This window comes from Galeopterus variegatus, unplaced genomic scaffold, assembly GCF_000696425.1.
Source record: "Galeopterus variegatus unplaced genomic scaffold, G_variegatus-3.0.2 Scaffold878, whole genome shotgun sequence".
NCBI classification, from domain to species: domain Eukaryota; kingdom Metazoa; phylum Chordata; class Mammalia; order Dermoptera; family Cynocephalidae; genus Galeopterus; species Galeopterus variegatus.
Genome location: NW_007726989.1, coordinates 302,255 through 326,598, shown reverse-complemented (window position 1 = coordinate 326,598; position 24,344 = coordinate 302,255). Strand labels below are relative to the sequence as shown.

The 24,344-nt window shown below is 44.7% G+C and overlaps 1 protein-coding gene across 4 annotated transcripts in view; it reads right to left on the bottom strand.

Moving 5' to 3' along the window:
• Positions 1-2,095: 2,095 nt before the first annotated feature.
• KIAA0232 (KIAA0232 ortholog) overlaps positions 2,096-24,344 on the bottom strand; it is a 52,758-nt gene continuing 30,509 nt past the window's right edge. Inside the window, exons 5-8 of one of the 4 annotated variants that reach the window (XM_008573108.1) lie at positions 20,040-23,322; positions 12,006-12,114; positions 6,769-6,866; positions 2,096-4,611 (exon numbers count right to left, since the gene is read on the bottom strand). In XM_008573108.1, the coding sequence (XP_008571330.1) occupies positions 4,432-4,611; positions 6,769-6,866; positions 12,006-12,114; positions 20,040-23,322 (3,670 nt within the window). In that variant the 3' untranslated portion in view covers positions 2,096-4,431. Of the gene's footprint in view, positions 4,612-6,768; positions 6,867-12,005; positions 12,115-12,689; positions 13,107-20,039; positions 23,323-24,344 lie in introns of those variants that run through there. The other 3 variants (XM_008573113.1, XM_008573109.1, XM_008573110.1) reach the window with 3 other exon arrangements.

The following is a 24,344-nucleotide window of genomic DNA, read 5'->3' as shown; positions in this document are numbered from 1 at the left end:
TGCCCAGGCGTGATGCCATCCAACTGGCTGCTTTCAAGAGAAACCAGGGGCTGGGACTTCCTTCCTGTTCCTGGACTGCTGTGCAGATGCAGGCCTCCTGGGCACTGCCACAGCCACTGAGCATGTGCCCAGAACCTACTGGGGTGGCATCTGTAGTGGCAGAAGCAGCAGCAGCAACAGCAGTGGCCTGAGCACTTCAAATGAAATAGGTAAAGAGAAGCCTTTACACCCCCGATTGTTTTAAACTCAGCAGTGATGTCAGAATCCCTGGAGACAGAAAGAGGCCAGAGGCTAATGTGCACAGACCAGCCCTGGTTAACAGGCTAACTAGCACCTCACCCTGATGTTGGAAGAGTGAGAAGCAATTATGCTGACAGCATCGAGAGTTACAGCAAAAGGTGGAGCAACAGTCAACACGGCCATCAGGCACACCTCCGAGAACCATGGTACCTGGGTGGGAAAGGGTTCTGCACCGGCCACAGCACCTCTCCTCTTAGCGGTCAGTCCTGGTACAGGAACACCCTCAGGGGTCCTCAGGAAAGTGGTCTATGCCATCTTACCATGCAGCTAGGCACTGCTGCCACTACTGAGGAAGACTTAGTTCAAACCAAGTCAGTGATTATAGACTAATCTTGGCACGATGCCCACCAGCTGGCCAAGTTTAAAAGCTTAACACTCCAAGAGGGCTTACCAGGCATGAGGCACCCTTCCAAACATCTGACTTGAATGACTTACTTAAGTTCACGAAGCAAAAAGCAGTCAGGCCAGTTCAACATTCAAAGTGCACTGATACAGGTGTCTCTTCAAATTAGTAGGGTCAAGGATTTTATAAAAAGTGTTGGGGGTGGCTGGCCAGCTATCTGGGAAAAAATAAGGCTGAATCCTTAAGCCTCACCCTTGTATACAATATGTATGCCTCAAAGGTTAACTCTACATAAAGTATATAAGGTTTAGAAAAACATGGGAGAATATTTTTATACTCTTAAGGTGGAGAAAACATCTTAAAACATACCAATACATCCCAGAAACCATAAAGAATAATAAAACCGAAATACTTGATATGAAATCCACTTCTCTGCCCCCAGATGGAAGGCACATGCTAATGTGAAAAAAAGTACTTTCCTCAAATAACCAAAGTCAAGTATCAACTCACGACAGGTGAGAAAAAGGATGCCCAACTTCACAGATCCAAAAGGACCTCTTCTTTTACTTGGTGTCGGTGACACTGTGACAGTAACAAGGCATTCCACAGGATGGAATTTCTCATCGGGAGTGATGTACAAGGGTAAGACAGACATTTAGGGATGTCCAGATATGTTATCCAGATACCAAATAAACAAGAGGTTTTGTTGGGTTTTTTTGGTGGCAGGCCAGTACAGGGATTGGACCCTGGACCTTGGTTTTATCAGTGCCACACTCTAAACAACTGAGCTAACTGGCCAGCCCCAAGACGGCACATTCTAAATGGTGATCAGTGAGGAACCTCTTAAATCTAGGTAACATTTTATATTATCTATAAAAATAGCGTAGCTCTGTAATTACTGACATGAAAAGACATCTGAGTATAACTTATTTCTGAAGTTACAGAACAGGTACAGTATACCCTTTAATGTATACTTCTCTACGTCTATATCCAGATGTACATCCAGATGTCTGCACAAACGTTAGTTACTGTCTCAGGATGACGGAAGTACAGATGACTTCTCCTTTTCCTTTATACTTTAAAAAAAGTGATTTTTTTTTTAAATAATGACCATCAATCATGTCAACATATATAAAGATTTTCTTTTCAGAAGAAAACAAAGACTGGGCTTTGTCTACCATCTACAGACAAAAATGCTGTGATTTTTGCAAGGCCCTAGTAGTAGTTCTTGTGTGAGCTGGGGGTGGGCAGGGTCTCAGCAGGCCCCACCCACTTTCTTCTCCAGCACAGCAGCAGCTGGCATTCTCTGTGATACCTGTGACAAGAGCTCTGTGACCTTCATTTGGAGTAATGTGACCTGGGCACTTCCATCTCCTACTGATGCACATAATTAACAGGAGGCTGGGTTCATTATAAGGGAAATTTTGCTATGATAAATAAAAAACAACAACATGGTTTTTAAAGTTTTTATTTGGTGTTAACTCCACAAGAAAACAAAAAATCAGTTACTCTGGTGTACGTGAAATCAGAACAATACAACCACGGGGAAAAAAGTCTCAGCCCAGTAATGAAAGCTGACACTTCAGTGCTATGGATATGCAACGCGCTTCATACCACAGTGCGTTTCAGCGTTTGCCAACTTTTTAAAAAATGCTTTTTCTTTGTGATCATCCATTCACAAAATTAAAAATTACCAAACTTTCAACTCTGTTGCTGAAAGCCTCTGAGCTTCAGCCACTTAACTATGAAAACAAATACACACACAATTTGTTAATCCCTTTGCCCATCGCCCTGTGTAAGGCGCTGTAACTCCCACCCATGTCTGAGGAAATCTGCACCTCTGCTGCCTGGAGCCCTCTCCTCCTCAGCAGCAGCTGTCCAGAATCAACCGCGCTCAAGGTTGTGTCAGAGACCTACTGATTTTGGTCTCTGCTACATAAGCAGCGATTTCTAGGATAATCGTCACTGTAATGATGTTAGGAATTTACAACTTCCAATCCTTTTCTGCCTTTGCTGTTAAATTATACTTCGGTGCAGATGCTAATCAATTTTAGGAAGCTTCAGAAGAAAGAAAAATACATAAAAACTTATCTGAAATCTGTAAATAAATAACAGCAACATAAAATCTTACACATGCACACACACGCACACACAAACTCACTTTAAAGTGTCAAAAGATGTGCTGTATAAAAATAAGCCCTAACATGTGGTGAGATCAAACCCAACGAGCACGTCAGGTTACTCACGGAGAGGACATACAGAACCTCGATTACTCCACAGACTTTGATGGTGTTTTCTGTTATCAATTAAGAAAAGGCCACAAAACCCAAATGTTCAAAGCAAATCATATAATTCACAGCCAATTCAGCTCCCAGCTAATAAATTATACATGTGTTTATTGCCTGCCAAAATTAGTGGTGAAGCTGTCTAGTCCATTAGACTCTTCTGCTGTTCCTGATATTAAAGACATGCTAAAGTGATTTCAAAGATTAGGTGTTCTTTTTTTTCTTTTTTCTTTTTTTTAAATGAGTTCGTTGTTTGTTAAAAAAGACAAACAATTCAAAATGTTTAGGTTTTGCAAATATTGCTCCTGCTAGCTTCACCTGTTGTACAATGTCACGAAGCTTTGAGGAGGTGATCATCATGTACAGCTATGACTTGTATAAGATTAGCTGACTCCTGGGGTTCACTGTAAAACTGGAGAGCAAGCCACACGAAGCAACAGTCAGTATAGCAATCACACAGGTATGTGGAAAAATTGTTGCTCTACCCGCCCAACCCACGACACACAGAACTTGCCCAGAACATTCTCTCAAACACAAAATGAGATAGAAGCTACACTACATCACAGCCACAAGAGCAGCTAGCTGCAGCAGCCAAAGATTTATTTGGGGTGATGAGGTGGACTTTATTGCATGTCAAATGTTTACAATTTCAAGTTTTGGGGGTTTCAATTCAATGTACGTCACCAGAAAATAATAATTTGCAACTAAGGTCCTCACCACGTATTGTAAGACTCACCACAAAGAACCTGAGTGGTGTTTTGGTGTAAATGTAACTGCAATATAAGAAAAGGTTGGAGGTGTGCATCTATACCCCACTTTGCCTCATGTACCATCACACACCCCAAATCCTTGGCTTCTTCAGTTAGCAGGAAAGTCACAAACCACAGTATCTTCCATGATACTTTAGGGGGGAAAATCCTAAGATAGAAAACACAGTATTTTGTAAGTCTCTAAAAGCACACCCTGTGGTTCTACTTCAAATGTACATGAGATTTGACTGAATGAAGACCATGGATGAGTCGCCCATGCTTCCCTCTTGCCTTCAGAAAGGCTCTGACCCACTGCAGGGGTACTTATGTCCCAGTTCTTAGAGAACAAAGCCTAAATGTTCCAAGCTAATGTCTCTGAATAGCAGAAGTGGATGTTGACCCTGCAATGCTACCAAGGCGATGTGTGCAACTGCAGTGAGAAGAGAGTAACAGCGGCTAGGGTGCACAATGCAGCGATGCGTCTAGGACAAGCACATGCACACCCATTCTTGATTTGACAACACAATCTAGTCTATTTCAAATAGTCAAGAACTGAACAGCTTGGGGGAAAAAATCTTCAACAGGATAGCTGTCCTCAACTCTAAAGTAAGCAAGAAGAGAAAGACAGTTACTGATCTGCATCAGGTAATTGAAGAAGAAGAAACCTAAGTTGTTTTAGATTAACAGGCCTCACAAAAGGATAATTTCCCATCACATATCATTTTTAAAAAATAATTTGTACTACTTTGCAGGTTTAGAGATGAGTTCGAGAAAAGAGCTCCTCTTCGCTAGGGTCCGCCCATTCGCCTCCCCCTTCTGAGCCTGTGTCTTCCGAGCCGGAGCTAGCACTGGAATACATCTTTCTGCGGAGGCCGTTTGATTTCACTCCAGATTTTCTCTCTCCTGTACATCTTGCTTCATAAACAGAAGACACCTGAGATTAAAGAAAATATTGTCAACAGATCAAAAAAAGGGCTGAAATACCCTTTATTTATACACAAAGATGAAATAACAAATCATTGATGTTTTCCCATGGAGAGTTACAAAAACATGATGTTTTATTGTTTCAGAACAAAACAACCTCTCCTCCCTGATCCATAAAAGATCCAAAATCCTAATTCCACATGTTCAGTCACTTGGACAAAATGAATGTTGGCTATGTTAGTGCAAGATGAAAAGAATTCTTTAGAGCTGGCTGGTTAGCTCAGTTGGTTAGACTGCAGTGTTGTAACACCAAGGTCAAGGGTTTGTACCCAGTCAGCTGCAAAAAATAAATAAATAAAATAATAATAATAATATAAAAAAAGAATTCTTTGATTTTCAACAAGTCTCTGAGCGCCTCCTGCAGGTGAGGAAGTGCACTGGGCACAAGAACTCCAATAGTAGGACTGAAAAGGCCACGCCCTTCCTGGGGCTCACACTCCAATGGAGACCAACCAGCAAACCCACAAACAATCTCAGATGTGTTGCCATGGTGAGGGCAGCACCTTAGACAGGAGCAGTCAGGGAGTTCTTGCGAGAGGAGTGCTCAGCCTCAGCCAAGGAGCTGGCTGTGCAGAGGTGCCAGCAGGAGACTCTCACCTGGGAGCCTATTGTCATCCAGTGCTTTTCAGGGAAAACTCTTTATGTGGGACTGCCCCCCCGCCCCCCACGCACACCAGATGGTTAGCATCTCCAGCCCCCAAAACAGTAGGTGTAAGTGGCAGCCCCTTCCCACAGTAACTAGCAGCGCTCCCCCACCCCATTTCTAAATGGCAGCACTGTTCCGGGCTGAAAACCCAAGAGGAAGGAGCACAGAAAGGCCATAGTAGGGGAGAGGAGAGGACATGAGGTCAGAGAGGCAGATGGACCTTCTATGTGTGGCAGGAAGTTTGGATTTTGAGCCAAGTGCAACGGCAAAAGGGACATCATGGTTGGAGTGTGGGTCCTGGAGTCAGCCTGCTGAGGTTCACAGCTCAGGTCTGTACTTAACATGTGGCTCCATGACCTCGGACACATGGTTCTAAATCTTCATGTGCCTCCATTTTCTATTTTTCAAAATGGGCATGACAGCAGCACCTGCCTCACGGGTCACTGAGAGGACCATTTAAATGAGTTGTGAGGCAATCCTGTCTTGCTTTGTGGAGAGAAAACTGGAGAAGGACAACAAGCATAAGCAGGAAGGACAACAGAGAGACTGTGGTGGCTGTTCAGGAGAGGGACAGTTAAACAAGGTGGTCCTGGTAAAGATGGAGGGAAGACGGAGGGACTGAAGTGGCTGAGAGGGGAACAGTCAGGACCAGCGGACAGACTGCGTGTGGAAGAGGAAAGAGAGGAATGAAGGATGATTCTCAGTTTGGGGCTAGAAGCTGGTGGGGGATGATATAAATTGTTCACTGAGAGGGGAAAGCGGATGGTGAAGGCCTCAAACATCTGCCTGGACAAGTTAAGTCTGACAGGTCTATGAGCAGTAGGATATAGACACCACACTATAGGGTGCCTTGGAAGAAATTTCTTAGAGAACTTGAACTGACAATCAATACTGGGAAGAAAAAGAAGCTTCTTAGAGTCATGTGCCTACCTGCCTGATTGGGGAAGGTCTAGAGACTAGATTAAACAGGCCCAGGCCCTGCACCCACCTTCAAGGCACTCATGGGCTTGTCAGGGACAAGCAGAAACTGGATGCAGCCAAATGTTACAACAAGAGTGCCACACAGGGTGCAGGGAGGGCACAAAGAGGTGGCATCCATTCTGCAGAGGCCAGAACAGGCAGGAAAAGCGCACTGAAAGGACTTCCTTGTGGTGTACTTGGAGCGATTAAAAGGGTGCCCACCAACGGGCTGGAAGGGTGACAGGGTCAGCTCTGCACTTAGCAATCCCTTCTGGCAGCAGAGTGAAGGAAAGACTGCAGGAGCCCTAGCAGTGACAGTCAAGGCTGGAGATGACACAGCCCTAAAAAAAGGGCCAGAGAGAAAGGCTACAATGCCCAGAGACCTTGCTGATTCCTGGGGGTTGGAGGGCGGCACTCAGTGACTCCCAGGTTTCTGACTAGAATGACAAGGGGAGGTGGCAGCTGTTTTAAAGTTAGTAATGAGGAGGACAGTCCACTTACCCTATTAAAATCTAACAGACGCTCTTCGTTACTGGGTATTTCTTTAGCACCTGGATATTCTTCTACATCATTCTCTCCCTTGGCGTTTGTATAACATTCTTAATCATTGTGAATGGAGAGGGGAAAAGAGGGAAAGGGGGAAATTCCATTAAGACACAGTTATGAAACATATATTCTTGTTTCATTTTTCACTGAAAAATTAGATCAGTTAGGTCTCCCAACCATTTGGAAATTTTAAGTAGTCACTAAAAGCTCAGCCAGCCAGGTGTGTATGAGAAAAACACCATGCCAATTAAAAATTCTTACAACAGATTGTTTAGCAAGTTTTTTCAAAGATAGGCCCCCATAACTATACATTCCTGTTATTCCCCCATAAGACATTCATTCAACAAATACATCCTCACACCTATAATGTGACAGGCCCTGAGAACACAGGATGAAAAGACCTGCAAGGTCCGTGCTCTTAGGGAACAAACATTGAATAGAGGAGACAGAGGACACATCACACACACATTCACATAACAATGAACAGAGGGATTTCAGACAGGAGGAACAGCAGCAGAGAGACAAAACGGGGCAACATCTTGTTTGTTCTTCCTCCACTCAACAACTTACTATGTATTTATTATGTCTGTGGAAGAAGGAAAAGAAATGTACACTGGAATGAGAAGAAATCAAATAAATCCTGTAAATCCAGCGGTTCTCAACCCTGGGTGCATATTCAAGTCACCCAAGGAGCTCTAAGAGAGCCCTGAAGCCCAGGCCCCCAGAGATTCTGACTGATCCAGTCTGGGTAGGATCTGGGCATTAGCACTTTCTGAAACACACATGGGCTGAGAACCTCAGGTCTTTATCTAGACCAACCTCGTATCCTGCTTAACTCCATGAAAAGGCAGCCGGGGCAGAGGCACATTGAATTTGAATCGATAGGACTGGATTTGAACCATGGCTGTGACATTCACCGTGTGTAAGTCCTTTAACACCCCAAGTAACTATTTCCTCAAAATGGGGGTAACGCCCCATATCCCGCACCAGTAGTCAGCATAAGGTGTCCAATGAGATGAATGCCTACCCTGTGCCCAAAACCACGGAGCACAAGGCCGGTGCCCAGTGACCACTGCACCCCTCTGCCATGGGGTGCTGATCTGGGCCCTGCCAGCCTCTCACCCCGCTGCGCTGGCCACAGGGCAGACTCTTCACAACCTTCAGACCTCTCTGACGGCTTCACATGCTAGAAGTTACTAGTTTAGGTTCATGAGAACAACCCAGGCTCTGGGATTAGGCAGGCCTCAGCCGACTCCAGGTTACGCTGTTTACTTACAGTATAACTTTGGGGGACTATTTAACCTCTTTGAGTCCCAGTCCCTCATCTCTAAAATGGGAACATCACCATTTTCCCTCATGGGTTTCTGTACAAACTAGGAGAGGGGATCCACGTGAGCTTCGAGCACAGTGCCTGGCACACACATACTGCTGACCACAGACATAGGCTTGGGGCTTGTCTACTTTAGGATGGTGGGGGAGGGTGCCACATGTACTCTGCTAAGAACTGGAGAACCCCTGCATCATCCCTTCTCCGGAGGCATCTTCTTCTTGCTTTTAACCGAGCTCCCACTCACCCCCCACCCATGTGGTTACCGCTTGTACTTGGTGGAGGAGTATAGTGGGGAAGGTGACTATTTCCTTGACTAGGATGTGCTCACAGATGGAGGCAGAACCATCTCCACCCCTGCCCCTTCACTTTCTCTTCTTGTTCTAAGAGTTCTGTTTGTACAAAAGTACCTTATCACGCCACAGGGAATCAGACAGGGCAGTGTTAAGCAGCTGTCAACGTTCTTCACAATGCTCATGTTGACAGCCGCCATGTTTCATGTTATGCTGACGCCAGGCACTGTCCTAGACACTTTTCCCTTCACCACTACCCGACAAGGCTCATTACTTTGAGCCTCCTTTTGCAAATAAAGACAGCAGAGGCACAGAAAGGTTCAGTCACTGCTCAAAGCACATCTGCTGGAAATAGAAGCACTGGATTCCTACTCAGTTTTGTCTCTCAAGCCCGAGCCCTGACCGCTGTCCACACTGCTTCCCTGCAAGGCTCTCCATGGCTAACAATACAGACATTTACATTAACTAAGCCTTCAAAGCACTGAAAATCCAAGGACGTGAGCTGTGGAGATCGCTGTTTGGAACAGCCTCACTGTTACACATGGTCTCCAAGGCCCTCTGAGGTCTAGCTCCCTGCTGCCTGGCTGGCCTTGTCCCCATGACACTTCTGTGCAGTCTCCTCTCTGTCAGCCACAGTGGAACCACTGAATGCGCTCCTGCACCAGCCACTGCTTCTGCCTGGTAACTCTCCCTGCAGGTAGCCCCAGCTGCCATATGGTCTGTGCCCTGTTTTTTCAGAAGGTACCAGATCATAAGGACAGGGACACAGTCTGTCTGCCTCTGCATTTCCACAGCCTAGACCAGTGCTGGGCACGGACAGGCATGGAACTGCAGAACAGATGCACACGTGAGCACATGCAGGGCTGGCAAGGGGCAGAGTGCAAAGCGCTTGGGCTCTCACCACAGCTGGGCACCTGGACAAGCTGCCCCACTTCTGAGCCTCAGTCTCCTCGCCTTATGTAAAAGGGGACAATGCCATTCCTCCTTTCCAGGGATGCTGAGTGCTCCCAGGTCAGACCCTGACTGAGAGGAGCACGTGCTTTTTATTAATCATTTGCAACATGAGAAGCTTCAGGAGTCCCCAGCCACTTCTCCTGAGTGGGTAAGTGACTGCCTGTTTTCTTGGCTAATCATCTCCGGAGACTAAATGGGCCCCACCCCTGTAAGCTGAAAGAAGACTACTTCACAATGTCACTCCAAGACATCTGTGCAGGGATTTAACTCACAGTTGTGAGTTAAAGGTCATTCAAAAGAGTGGTTAACATTATTTAGTCACTGAGAGTTTAACTATATGCCACTTCACTATAAAAACAAAAGCATTACATGCTAACAATCATTTACCATTACCTACCGAGAGACTAACCAAGAACCTAGAGTTAAGAATTGGAACTGGATTCCCTACTAATCATAGAAAACTGGACTAAGGGTGCCAAGATAGCCCTTGACCCACCGACAAAGCATGAACTTAGTGTGTGAAAATCAACCTGTGCCACTACCAGGAACTAGTTTCTTGCCACAAGGTGGCATCCCTCCCTCCCTCCTTCCTGGCTCTTCCAGAGTGGTCCTCTGCAGCACACTGCTGGGGACTTCCTGCCTGCATTCCGGTTAGCTGCATCTACATCTTACACTCGCCCAGTTCACCAGACTGGACATACACAAGGGAAAAAGTCTGTCCGCCTGCAGCCCCAACACGTATATCAGCTCCGAGTGCAGACAGCCGCTGTAGAGGGCAGAACTTCTGGACCACAACAACAAAAAAAATCTGGATTCCAGCCTATGCTTAACAGCCAACTGCATGATTTGGGGCAAATTACTGAACTTGAGACTTAGCTTCCTCATCTGAAAACTAGGGGGAACATCTCATAAGGCTCTTGTGGGGGTTGTATAAAGGAAAAGATTAAGAGAACCTTGCAAATAACAAAGGGCCACCCAGATATCAGCTAATGGTAGAGCAACAGTACCAACAGGCTTCTAATAAATGTTAAATAAACAAAGGTGCCAGAACTGAAGACCCAGCTCTCTACTCTCCTGATGATCCAGCTGAACCTCTGGGTCAGGAGGAAGGTTCTGGGAAGCTGTCTGTGTCTACAGAACGGAGGAAAGCTAACATTCCTAAAGAGTCAAACCAGCCAATCTGGCCCTCTATCCAATAGGCTAAGGTGCAGGCTGTGAAGGAAGGCCAGTGGAGGCTTTCTGAGCAACCAGTGTCTATGAGGGTCCTACAAAAAGTTCATGGAAGGATTCGTATTATCTCTCAATTCCATTTTTCCATAAACTTTTTGAAGTAGTTTCATACAAGGCACTGTGGCTATTAAGAGAAGTCACTAGCTCCAAGTTAACTCCAAATCAGCTGGGGAACATGACAGACATGTAAACGTGTAAACACTAAAAAAACGAGCCCAGAAGACTACAATCTGGACCAGATCAACTTCTTGAGTTAATCCATTTAGAATGCACCTCCTTAGTCCCCACTTCTGCCAAAAGTCCAGGTCAGGATTTCGTATGGCTTCTGGGTGTGTCTACCTAAAAGGCCGACAGACTGTTCATTCAAAACATGCCCCCAAGGGCCGGCCCGGTGGCACACTGCTACAGTGGCCACTTGGGAGCGCAGTGGTGCTCCCGCCGAGGGTTCAGATCCCACATACAGACTGGTTCCCGCTCACTGGCTGAGCGAGGTGTGGGCGCAGCGCCGAGGGTTGCGATTCCGTTGCCGGTCCCAGTCCGGTACGGGCGCGACACTGAGGGTTGCGATCCGTTGCCGGACACGAAAAAAGACAAAAAGGAAAAAAAAAAAAAAAAAAATATGCCCCCAAATAAAATCATCTTCCTCACCAAGTCAGTTCCTGTTCCTATCTCCTTCTCTACCCGGTCTCCCCTAAATCCCTCCTGCTGCTCAGTCCTCACAGAAAGTGAATCAACAAACTCATCCTCTACAAAACCTCTTGAAGCTATTTCCTTTTATGTATCCCCACAGCTACTGCCTTAGTTCAGGCCTTTATCTTATTGCTCCTAAACCCCTGCAAGGGCTGAAGAACCCCAGCAGGTGACCTTTAGTTTTTCAATTCCTTCTCCACTATGTTAGAATATTCTAAACACACACCCTCTAATTTGAAATGCCTTAATGACCTTCCCATCCTGCATGTTAAACCCTACCTAACTGAGCCAAGCTCCCAAACCTGCTGACAGGCTCCTTCCCCGTATGCCTTTCTGGTATCAGCTCCATCCAAGCTGAGCCTCATGTTCCCTTAACTTATCACAGACCCTCCTGCCTTTGTGCAGGCCATTCTTCCCACAGTGACTCCCTGATCCCTTCCTCCCCCACCATGGTGTGATGGTGGCTGGAGCACACCTCATCAACCTTCAGCACTGCTGACAGATCTCCACACCTTTACCTCTACCAGGCTCACAGTGAGCTGAAGAGCAGGCTACAGTGCATGACAGTGTTAGCCACACAGAAACCTCTCGGTAAATGTTTCTTGGACTGATATTTATAGCAGAAGAATTTATTGCTCTTAATGAATTAGAAATCTGAACGAACAAACAAGTGAATGAACTAATACAGGTCTCCTTACCTTCACACTCTGAAGCAGGAAAAAGAGGAGAGTACAAGGCTTTTTCCCACCATGTCCGCTTTTCTTGACTTCTATCTATCCCTTGTACATCAGTGCTCAACACAGGAAACTGTTTAGATTAAGCCAGATAAAGAAAAAGTTTACAAATATTCAGGATACAGGAAAAAATTCAAGCACTATTAACTATGGACTATAAGCCCAGGATTTTTAAATTGGTGAGTTTTTCTGCTGTTCTGAATAAGATGAATAAAAAAAACTAGTGTGTTCATAGCATACCAAGGAAGTTTTTCCTAAGAAGTACTTGCATTGGAAGTGAAACAAAACTTTTAAGAAAACTCTTACAAGGCAAAAACATAACAGGAAATATTTGTACTCCCAAGTAAGGCAAATTTCTATATTTTGCAAGTGCAGAGAGATAACCTAGAGGCCTTGAGCCTCTACTGGCATGAGGTGCTGCAGGGAGAACAGAGAGGAGCCCCCTCCTCCCTCATATACTCAGGCAGAAGGTAGCAAAGTAGAATAAATGGAATAGAGGAAATTCTTATAAGCAGAGTTACAGACCTAAATGTCCTCATAGCAAAATTAACTGCTTAGGTGAGAACCAGAAAGAAGTTGAGGACTAAAATCAAATTACAAATTCAAATTCATTCAAATTCAAAACAGGAAATAGCCATCAAAATGAAATGACAGAATGGCCTGCAAGGAGAGACTCTCACTCTGTGTGTTGCCATGGCAGAGCAGAAGGCGACCAGCCCAGAAAAGAGGCTCCATCCTTCACTATAGGAACTCCCAAGTCCTAGCTGGACCCCATCCACCTGGCTGGGCAGTGAAGACTGGACACAATGTGGTCCGTGGTTGAAAGACAGCAGCTGTCATCAGTGATCAAGGAGAGTCCTTGTGAGTGGTAGTCAGAAGAGCTGGGACCACTTTGGGCACCATGTGTGTCCTGGTATGATGGTGGTCAGGGCAACCGCCTGGCATGCACCTTCTTCACGATGCCTGAGAGGCAGTGTGCCTGCCAACATCCTGCCCAGAGTAAGGCCTGGTGTTTTTATCTTTGTACCTCCCATGGCCCCTAACGCTGTGCTCTCTGTGTCTGCTCTGTGGAGAAACATGAAATACTGCATCAGTCTTCACTGTTTCAAAAGACATTTCCTTATGTGTTCAACTTTAAATCCAAACTGTTTTAATAACAATGATCATCAATTCTTTAATAGGTTCTTGCTATGCTTGCAACTGTAAATTATCTTATGGGTCTAAAACTGTTCAATTCAATGACATTTGTTTTTTATTGTTTCACCAAGTGGGAAACACATTTCAAACTTTCATTTTCACTTGACATAACTTTCTAGAAATACTCCTAAATTAGAAACCAAAGGAGAGCTTCCGGTCAAGATGGCGGAACAGACGGTGGCCAGCATCACTCTCTCCCACAAATCAACCAATTTACAACTATTAAAAAGCAACGACAGCCAAACTGGGGCCTCTAGAGCTCAGGGAAAGAGGAGGAGAGACCTACAGAGTTCAAGAAGCAGGAGAAGCAACAATGAGAGAAAGAAAAGATTGCTCCCATCATTTTGAATCCTGGCTGCTTCAAGGCTGGAGCTGGTGAACACACACAGCAAGAGCTGGCAAAAGTCGCTGCTATGCCCTTCCTATGAAGTTGCTTGGAGGCGGCAGGGGAGAGGAGGGCCTTGGTGGCCCTCAGGCCAGCAGGATCACTAACAGGGTTCCCATGGACCCACACAGGAGTGAGGAGCCACAGACACCTGAAATAAGGAGCCACTCAGAGGCCAGTGAGTCATTGCAAGGGGCCAGCACACAGCCCATCCCATGGGAAATGTTTGGAATGCAGGCGGTGAGGAGACGGCCCACCTGGGGAACATGGGGGCACAGCATGGACAGGTGATCTACTCCCCAGTCAGCACAAGACCATTCTGTGTAGACTGGTCAGAAATACAGAACTGCAGGGGAGAAGTTTGCTGAAAAGACTCAGGCCCAGACTAGAATTTCTACATAACCCAGGTGTACCAAATCTCACAAGACCCAGAAATACCAACAAAGTCAACCATTAAAACCTGAGCCACACAGAAAACCTTCCCCAGGGAATCAGCAGCAAAGCAACAATTTAGCTCAACCACAGGGCTTTAAGTGCCTGTCCCCACAGGAAGTTCCCCCATTTCAGAAGTAAGCAAAGGACAATAAATTAGTTCCAGTGCAGAGTTTAAGTAGTGGGAACAGCGAATATTCCAACACAGAACTGAAAGAAGAAACAAAAAACCCACAGATCAGAGACAAAGCTTGATATTAACTAGTAAAGGTCTCACTTCACCAAAGAACACCTATGAAACCTCAAAGGACCAGAAGTCCCCTGGGCCCCCAAGCCAGGGAGGGGGGAGGGCCGGGGGCCTCAGCCATGACCCCCTCCCCGACACCCACAACCAGTCCAGCGATGACCACCAAGCCACTGCAGAAGTGCCCTGGGCTCCTGAACCAGGACAGTGGGGAGTGAGGGGCTGAAGGCCTCAGCCACGCCCCTGCAACACCCACAACGAGACCAGTGATGACCACTGAGCTGCCGCAGGAAACATCCCAGGCTCCCAAGCTGGCACAGTAGGGGGCTGAGAGCTTCAGCCACACCCCGCCCCGACACCTGCAATCAGCCCAGTTATGACAACTGAACCACTGCTGGAAGCTCCCTTGTCTCCCAAGCCAGGGTGGTGGGGGGCCAAAGGCTTCAGCCACATCCCCCTGACATCTGCAATCAGCCAAGCAATGACCAAGCCACCACCAGAAGGCCCCTGGTCTCCCCTGCAGGAATGAGGAGGGTGCCGTGGGCATCAACCACATCTCCCCTTCCCCCTTCTCTCACCTCATTTCCTTCCCCCTTCTCCTCTTCCCGCCCCGCCCACCACCCAACTGCTCTCCAACAACAACTTAGAATGTAAAAACAGATGGAGCTGGAGACTGACCCCTCTTCCTGCAACCAGGCACACCATCGCTGCTACAGGGCCTACCCAGGGTCCTGTGGTCTGGAGCAGGGAACCAACCCCTTTCTCCCATAACCAGGCAAGTAGCATGTCAAAAACACCACCTCCATGTGAGTGGCCCACCACAGCCACCGCAATAGCAACGGCTGCCACCAAAGTGGCTAGACGCCACAACTACCATTGCAGATGGCCCGCCAGCCACTTGAGTGTGTTGTCACAAGGAGAATCACCAGCAGAGACCAAAGAAAAGAAGAGGATATCTCTCCCCACAAAGCCCATTCCAGATTGACAGAAGCAGCATCTGCTCTACAATAATAAAGGGAGACCTGAACAGACCTCTCTCAGTACTGGACAGATCGTCTAGGCAACAAATCAACAGAGTAACTGTTACTCTTTCAGAAGGAGAAAAGAAATATAGGGTTGTCAGAGGTGGGAGGAGGAGGGAGAGGTTGATGGGGAGAGACTGGAGAAAGGACATAAAGAACAGGTAGAATTTATAATAATATACATACTAGTAATATTGATTTGATCAACATAAGTCAACGTTGAACCCCAAAGATACATATAATCAATTATGATTTAATAAAAATTAATTATTTTTTTAAAAAACTGAAGGAGAGAATTGTGCTGTCTAACCACAGTGGTCAGTTCACCTTCACTGTTTTCTCCTGCAGCTTATCCTAACAATACGAATTAGTACTGCTCTTAGATAAACAGAGCCAAGGCCAACAGATTTCACAGGCTAGGCTTCATGCAAATGGGCCACCAATGTGCAAAGCCTGCAGTTAGTTCAAGGTGGTTAATAGCGCCTGGCACACAATTTACAGTACCATGAGACCTTTCAGAAAGGCCTTACCTATTCTGTGAGATTACTCAGTGCCACTCAGGGGGAGCAAGGAAGGCTCCCCTGGCCAGAATTCTCTCCATTATCCCCAAGGTACTACTGAAGAGAGGGATTTGGAGGTGACAAGTTCTTATTTCAGAAAGAAAGTGCCCTAGGTAGGCTGTGGAATGATCAGTTTTATTCGTGTGAGTTTAATTATATTGCTTATCTTTTAATCCTTTCTTGAGGCTTTGGGAATGCGAGCAAGGGCAAGAATGGGAGAGAGTGTTCAAGGTAGAGGGCGCATCATGGTCAGGGAGAACAGGCAGAGGGACAGGGCGCTGGCAAGTGCTGGGCAGCATGAACCCAGAGGAACTTCGCTATGAGTGGAACCAGACTGTGTACTTCCTAAGGGCAGAGATCACATTCTCTTCATCTCAGCACCTGCAGGAGCAGGGCCTGGCATAAAGCAGACACACAGTGTCTGCTGACCTGAAGAAAACTTTCCACCAGGTTTGAGGTCTCTGATTATACTGCACATCCTTTCCTCTCCCGCTGAAACCACCTGTTAAGAGCATGCCAGTTTCTGCTATAATTTTAGGAGTCTTTCACAAATATGCATCATTTTATGACATCTTTCCACTCAGCTGTTTCCAACTTTTAGGACGCACATCTAATGTCTGCTTAATGTATTAACTGAACTTCTTGTTTAGTTGTGACTGAAAAGAACGAAGACAGACCCTCAGATGCGCAGACACACCTGCCTGCCTCAGGACTGCTCCCCTGAGTCTCCCTACTGACATCGTCTTGGCTCACTCTCTTAAATCCAAAAGTATTTCCTCAAATTGCACCTTCACGTGGAAGCTTGCTCTGACACCATGCTCAATTGAGCAGAGTCCTCCCAGCAGTCCCAATCCACCACATCCCTTGTCCAGTCCTCCTCCTCCTCAACAGCACTTCTGTTCTAACACACCACATAACTCAGTAGGCTTATTGTTAGCCCCCCAAGGTTGCATATAACTCCACAAATGCAGAGATCTTTGTCAATTAAACCCAGCACCTAGAACAGTGCCTGACATAGTAAGCACTTAATAATAAATACTTGATGAATAAATGAAACTGAAAAAAAAGACATAAACTTAATACCAAAAGCATGATGAGAAATGTTTTTAGAAGACATAACACTCAATAATTCTTTAGAAGACAGAGTTATTAGGCAAAAGAAACAGCCTCCACAGCTTCAAATTCAGTAAATACCCCTACTTCTGGTAAAGAGAAAGGTGCTCTGCTTTTAGCTTCACTATGGGGACAGTGCACCTTTGCCACACTCAGTTCTCAGTCATGTCGGTCACAAAAAGAAAAGAATGCTTTCTATACGCCTTGTTCTTTGGGAAAGAAGAAAGGAAATGTAGATGCAGAGAGCAGAGTGCAACAGAGACAAATGATAGACCCTGACATGCCTGTTGGAAGTTTTCGTTTGCTCACGAGAGGTGCAGAAAAGGGGAAAGAGCCTTGCTCCATCCCTTACACTGGAATCTGGAGCAGGTTTCCCACCCCTCTGAGCCTACAAGTCCTCAGCAGTCAAGAGTGGCAGATGAATCTACTGCATAAGGTCTTCTTGGGCATCTGGTCAGATGGGCTGGGTGCCACACCACCAGGATGATCCCCACTCCCACACTACTCATCGGCCTCCAAGGCCTCCAGAACTGCTGGCCTCCACTGCACAGTATATGCCAGGGCAAAGTGGCCTCCTCTCCTGAACTGGACTCTAAACTCCTTGAAGTCAGGGACTAAGCCTTCTGCTTCTTTTCTGTGCTTCAGAGTGCTTGGCACTAAGTCGGCAACCAAGGCAACGACGAGGCGAACACTTTTGCCACAAATTTACATGCAAACAGATACCTGTAGTACACTTTGCTTCCCAGAAGCCCTGAACATATATTTGCTTATATATGCAGAAAATATCCTTGGAGGATACCCCAGAACTCATACTAGTGGCTGCTATTAGGGAGGGAGCAGCTCTTCACTGTGTGTGTGCGTGCATGTGTGTCTGTATACACCCTCTTCTAACTTCTAAATTTGAGCCATATGAATGAATTTCAATTTCAGTTAAGATAAATTATCTAGGGCCGGCCTGGTGGCACACTCAGTAGAGTGCGGCGCTTGGGAGTGTGGCGGCGCTCCCGCCGAGGGTTCGGATCCCACATAGAGACTGGTCCGCTCACTGGTTGAGCGCGGTGCGGGCGCGACACCGAGGGTTGCGATCCCGTTACTGGTCACGAAAAAAGACAAAAAGGAAAAAAAAAAAGATAAATTATCTATTTACAAATTGGTCTGCTTGACTAGACTGAATTCTTCAAGGGCAGGACAAAGTCTTATTCATCCAGGGCACGTGCCTTTGTGACAGGCATGTAACAGGTATGCAATGTTCGTTGCACGGAACTAAACCTTATGATGCTTTTCATTTTCCTAGACTCCAATTCTATTGAAAGGCCATCATTTCCATCCTCTTGCTCTGAAATAGATGGGCAACTAGTGACCTTTAAGTGGGGTTCCAGCACTGCCTTCTGGAAAGATTGGCTTCACTCAGGAAAATGCTGCAGAAGTCTGAGGAGTTCCCTAAGACTGATCAGGCAATGTGACAGGCTGGAAAGACACAGGTTCTAGTCACAGCCTGGCCCCAAACTGTCCCTTCAGGCCACTCGCTCAACTTCTCTGTACCTCACAGAAATCTATGATGTGAGCTCCAACCCAGCTCTAAACTGTAGTGACACTGCCAGGAGATCAGTGCTAATGGTACTCATAACACCTAGACTATGAGAAAACCCCAAACTGTCCTCTGAAAATTTTTTGGCAGCTAGGACCTTTCAAGAAACCCAAAATTCTGAAAACACATAAATACATTAACACAGTAGAAAGCAAAGGAATATGAAAGAGGTATGATGTAGAATCTTGCTGCTTCACTCTTTTTCTTTCTTCTTAATCTGGAATCAGGTGAAATACAAAGTACATAAAGGAATATTTAAGGATGAAAAATGGGGCAATAAACAAAACAGATAAAAAAGCTAACAACATCACTGGTTTTTTCCTTAGCGGTTCAGATTTCATTGGGATTAAACTCATCCCTCTACAGATCTCTAAGCCAGCTATTTACAGCAGTAACTCTCGAGTCATGTGGGGGCTTCCTATAACTGCAGGCAAGCAGCTCCACACCTGGGCACTCCGATTCCACAAATGAGCAAGGCATGATCCATAGTCATGAGGAATTTATAATCTAGTACCTAAATTACTCATGAAAAATGGAAAATGCAATAAAGAGACAAAGTGCTTAAGAGAAGGGAGAAATTAATTCTGATGCAGGGTGGGGGTGAAGTAGGGGAGAGAAGAGGAATTAGGAAGAGTGCCAGGGAGGTGGATTCTAAGGAGACCATGATATGGGTTGGATTTGGATGTGGAAAGGGGATGGGGTATGCAGGACAGACAGGAGGAAGGGCAACACTCATCTGCTCTCCAGCTACAGGTGGCATGACTCTTAAAAAGCTGTTTCTGGAGAAAGGTCAGGCGCTGCTACCTCAAATAATAGGTGAAAAATGGGCAGATCACTATGCCTTTTTTTTTTGTGAAACAGGCTTTTGCCTTAAGTGTTATTTCTTGTACGATCAATTTAACCTCAAACCACTTCTTAGGAATATAGTCAAGGAGTACAATTACTCCCATAAACAAAACTATTAATATTAACTTCATTTGATAGACTTTATATATAACTCACATAGCTTCAGGAATATGTATTTTGTATGAATATAAAGCAAGGTACCTATACAGGTTCTGTATAAGCTTTCTTGCTGCATTTGGATTGTGAATTAATTTTTACATGTACCACAATGTATTTTAGAAAACCTCATACAGATATATTTATTTTACATGTAAAACACAAGTTTTAATAAACTAATGAATGTCTAAGAGACAGAAGGGCTTGCTACTAAAAGAAATTCTTTACTAGTAGCCACTTCATGATTCAACTTTGAAAGCTGGAATGTTTATATAGGTTTTTGCTTTAAGCAAAGTACACATATTTTAAAACAACACACAAGAATCTTGCATCCTGTGATTTATTCAAAAATGCCTTTTATCTGCAGAAAGTCTACTGTCTAGTTCAAACTTATAAATATCAAGTCTATTTTAAGTCCTTAAATGTAAAACAAATACCAACACAGAGACACATACCTCTTCCAGCTGTCCAGAAGAAACTGGATTATCTTCATAAGCAGGGAACTGACAGCCTGCTTTGCAACTGCAAAAATTATTAATTTCTTCCTCACATTGTGCCATTATTTTACAATTTGCTTCTGAGCTTTCTAAATCTATTTCCAGAGATTCATTCATGCTACATTCCAAACACTGATTTTGTTTTCCTACTGGCAGAATCCCAGTTGATTCCTCTTGGGAATCCAGTGATGTCTGAGCACTCTTTTCCATTCCAGACTTTTTTAACCTGGGAAGAAATTTTCCAGACTCGAGCTCTGATTTTCCATAATAATGGCCTTCTTTCTCTGCATCTTCTTCCAGAGGTTTGAGATCTGCCTGTGGATCGTCAAATACATCAACTTGAGAAGGAATGGGAATACTTACTTCATCCTTCTCAGATTCAAATTCCGACTCGCTTCCTCCTCCTGGGGACAGTTCAGATGCAGAAATTGGGCGAAAGTGAGTCCTAGGAGAGATCCGAATAGCCCTGTATTGTGTTCTGTCAACGCCACATATCCTGGGGTGAAAAACTTCACTGTCAGAATCCGAGCAGAGGATTGATTTCGGTTTAAAACTGGGGCTGAAAGATGCAATCCCCTCAGGTTCAAATGAACATTCTACGTGAAGAACTTGTGAAAATGGATTACTTAAGTCAAAGGAAGAGAATGAATATTCAAGTCCAGGATCTTCAACTTGAAAGTTACCACAAGCTCCTAGTAAGTCTTCATGGAAGATAAAAGAAAATCCCTTATTTAATCCATTTTCCCCACTCTTCGGCTGATCATTCTGTTCAAATGACATGAATGGTTTCCATAACTGCCTGTGACCAGGAGCAAAACTGTTTCCTGAGGTCATAAAGACATCTGTACCAGCTATTGTCACTACATCAGAGGCTGCACACTGTAACAAACTTCCTTTTGTGTGACTAGGCGGTACAACTGCCCATTCTCCATCACTATTAAAGGTTTTGAGTTCTCCATAAACTCCTCCAAGAATGAATGAGTTCTCCTTCTCTTGGGCTACACCCCAAGGTTTAGAGGGTGTAGTATAATCACCACCATCCACCTTTGATAGCTCACTACAAACAAATGCTCTTTTCTCCAGGTTCTCTTTCTGTCCCTCCCATAGATGATATTCTGATCTCTGCACAGCCTTATTAGGGTCCTGAAGGGTCTCCATTTTAGCTTCCGCATCCAAACAGCAGCAGTAGTTATTTACATCTGTTGAAAACAACTCATTATCAATTCTTTCTATTTCTACTGTAGCCACAGAATTCCTATCTGCCATCTTTGTCCAAATGTCTTTAATAACCCCTGAGCTGTAGCCATCTCCATGTGGACTGCTTTCACTACATACTTGTGTAGTTTCAAAGTTTTTGTTTTCTGTTTTTTGTTCTAGCTGAATACCACAGACAGATTCTAGTTTAGACTTTTTTTTGAAAACCAAGGTAGGAATTTCTCCTAAAGTTCTACTGTTTTGCTGGCAAGTTTCATCTTGCAAAAAATCTAGAAGTTCTTCATCTACATAATTTGACGAAACTCTAGGAACTACATAATTGACATCTTCTGCATTAAACTGTGTGGATTCTTCAAACTGAATATTTAATGTCTCATTGTCTGACCGTGTTTCTTCTGAATGGGACCATGGACTACAAGTTCTTGTTGAAAGATTAGAACAGTGTTCATTTTCTTCAAAGGCACTATTTTTGGTCCATATTAGCAATCTAGACTGTGTTTTCCCAAGCATATTAGCACTAGAATCTGTATTTTCATTTCCCAAGTTGAGTGTTTCAAAAGAAAATGGTAGAACAGAATTACTGCATTGCACTTCAAACACTGAAAAACAAGAGTTTATACCAGATCCTTCATTAATATCTGAAAAGAGCTCTTGATTGCCAGCAAGCAAGTGTGAATTAAGCATTGTGCTGTCTAAGATCGGAGAGAGTCTAATTGGAGAATCTCCTCCAAAACTCTCTCCGTCGGCATCACCAGAGCTGGATGAACAGCACTCCCAAAACTGAGCCAGATTGCCAAGGTCTTGCAGGAATAAGCCCTCAGCACCCACGGAGCTGGTAGAATCTGTCCATATTGCACGCTCCCCTTGCAACTCCATACCATCTAACACTATGCAACATTCTGCCTCAAAATCTGTTTTCTCTTTGCTTTTCTGTCGAATCATATTCAAAATCCGACTTTCTCCTTGCATTGTTTCTGAGGCACCAGGATCCAACATGGATTGATCAATATCCACTTCATAGAAGTGTGTTAATTCTGAGAGATGAATATCATCCAGGTATTTATTGTCCTCTGGTAGAGAACATAATGAGGTCCCAGTGAGGTCAATATCCTCATTTATAACTGCAGGCATTTCTACAAAATGACCATCAATGAAAGTACCTGCTGCGAGGTATGTTTTATGAATATTGTTGCTGATACAAAGACCATGCACTGATTCAGACAATTCTTCCACTGCCTCTGATGTTAGATCACTTGTATCTTGTCTGTTTCGGTATGTGGTCTCTAGTTTACTTTTTCTACTCAAAGGAACAAAATATTCAGCAATTGGTTCAGTGTACCACAGTGGCTCCTCTTTATATTCTCTGTCATTTCTGCTCTCCATGTACAGGTCTTTTCCTTCAATGCTCCCAAGATCTTTTCTCCCTATCTCTTTTAATGGTCTCTTACCCCGCTTACACAGCTGTTTGACAGAACCGCTGCTGCTGCTGCTACTACTTCCAGTACGAATGTTTCTTTCAGCCTTTTCACCGTGCTTCAGCGAAAGCCTGCTTTGCCCATTCCTCCCTTTTTTGTTTCGAATTTCTCGTGCTTTGTGTCTTACTTTAACATACTTCGTGGATGTTTTTAATTCACCCTGATTACCACTTGAACTTGAGCCTGCTTCACTAGAGCCAGAAGACCATGAGCGAGGGCGAATCTTTCCTTCAGGTTTATGTCGGATTTGCTTTTTGTACAAAGCAGGCTTTTCTTCAATTGTGCCATTACTAAATTTGTTTTCCTTCTCATTTTTACTTTTGCTTGGAGTTTTCTCGTGTACAGTGGTGGACACTTCATTGCCTCTTTCCTTGATGACTTCACCTTCACTATTGCAGTCCTTGGGAGAGGATGTATCTGTGCTGGCTGGTGGGGCTGTGGATGATGAAGAAGAGCTAGAGTAAGAACAGATTTTAGACTTGTTCCACACAGTCATGATTTCTTGCAGGCAAACTGGTTTCTCAGAAAGTGGTGGAAATGCTTCATAGTACCTGGAAAACAGAGTAAAGAGTTCAAAAATGAGCACTTGGATATATTAGATACAGTAAAACAACAGTACCAACCAGAGAAACAGAATATCTCATTTCAACAGAGCTAACATTCACATCATCCATGAATCATTAACTTTAAAATAATTTATGACATAGTAAAATATGCTTTACACTAAAATTAGTCCCATGCATCAAGCACCTTTTTGCTCAGGACTGTGATAAGCTTTTACGTAAGATGACCGTTTTTATCTTTGAACTCTGAATTTTAATTAAGAAGTCAGAAATGACAAATACAGTGTAGTAGAAAGAATGTAGTCTTTTCAGAAAAGAGTGCCTGAATTTGAATCTAAGCGCAGTCACTTACTATTCTTGTGACTTTAAGCTCATTACTTAATGTTTTAGTCTATTTCCTCAACTGTAAAGTGGTGGTCATGTGACTCACCTCACAAAGTTTTTGTGAGCACCAGAAGTATACACAATTGAAAAGCTGGATAGCAACTTAGTCAAGAGTATGAGCTCTGAAGCCACATTCTTGGAGGATGAATCCTGACTCTGCCAGGTACTAGCAGTGAAACCTAAGACAAGTTACTTAACCTCTCTGTGGCTCAGTTTCCTCACCTACAAAACAGGGGTAACAATAGTATCCACCCCACTGAGTTGTTGTAAGGAACAAAAGAGTTAACATGCAAAATGAGTCACAACAGCCCCTTCTTAAGTGATTGTCATCGTTACTGTTATTTTATCTCAGGATACTAGCATTATCAGAAGTGGTAGGGGGCCGGCCTGGTGGTGCACTGGAGAGTGCGCCGCTTGGGAGCGCAGCGGCGCTCCCACCGAGGGTTCGGATCCCATGTGGAGACCAGTTCCCGCTCACTGGCTGAGCGCGGTGCGGGCGCAACACCGAGGGTTGCGATCCTGTTGCCGGTCCCTGGTATGGGTGCAACACCGAGGGTTGCAATCCCGTTACCAGTCAGTAAAAAAGACAAAAAGAAAAAAAAAAAAAAAAAAAAAAAAAAGGGGGA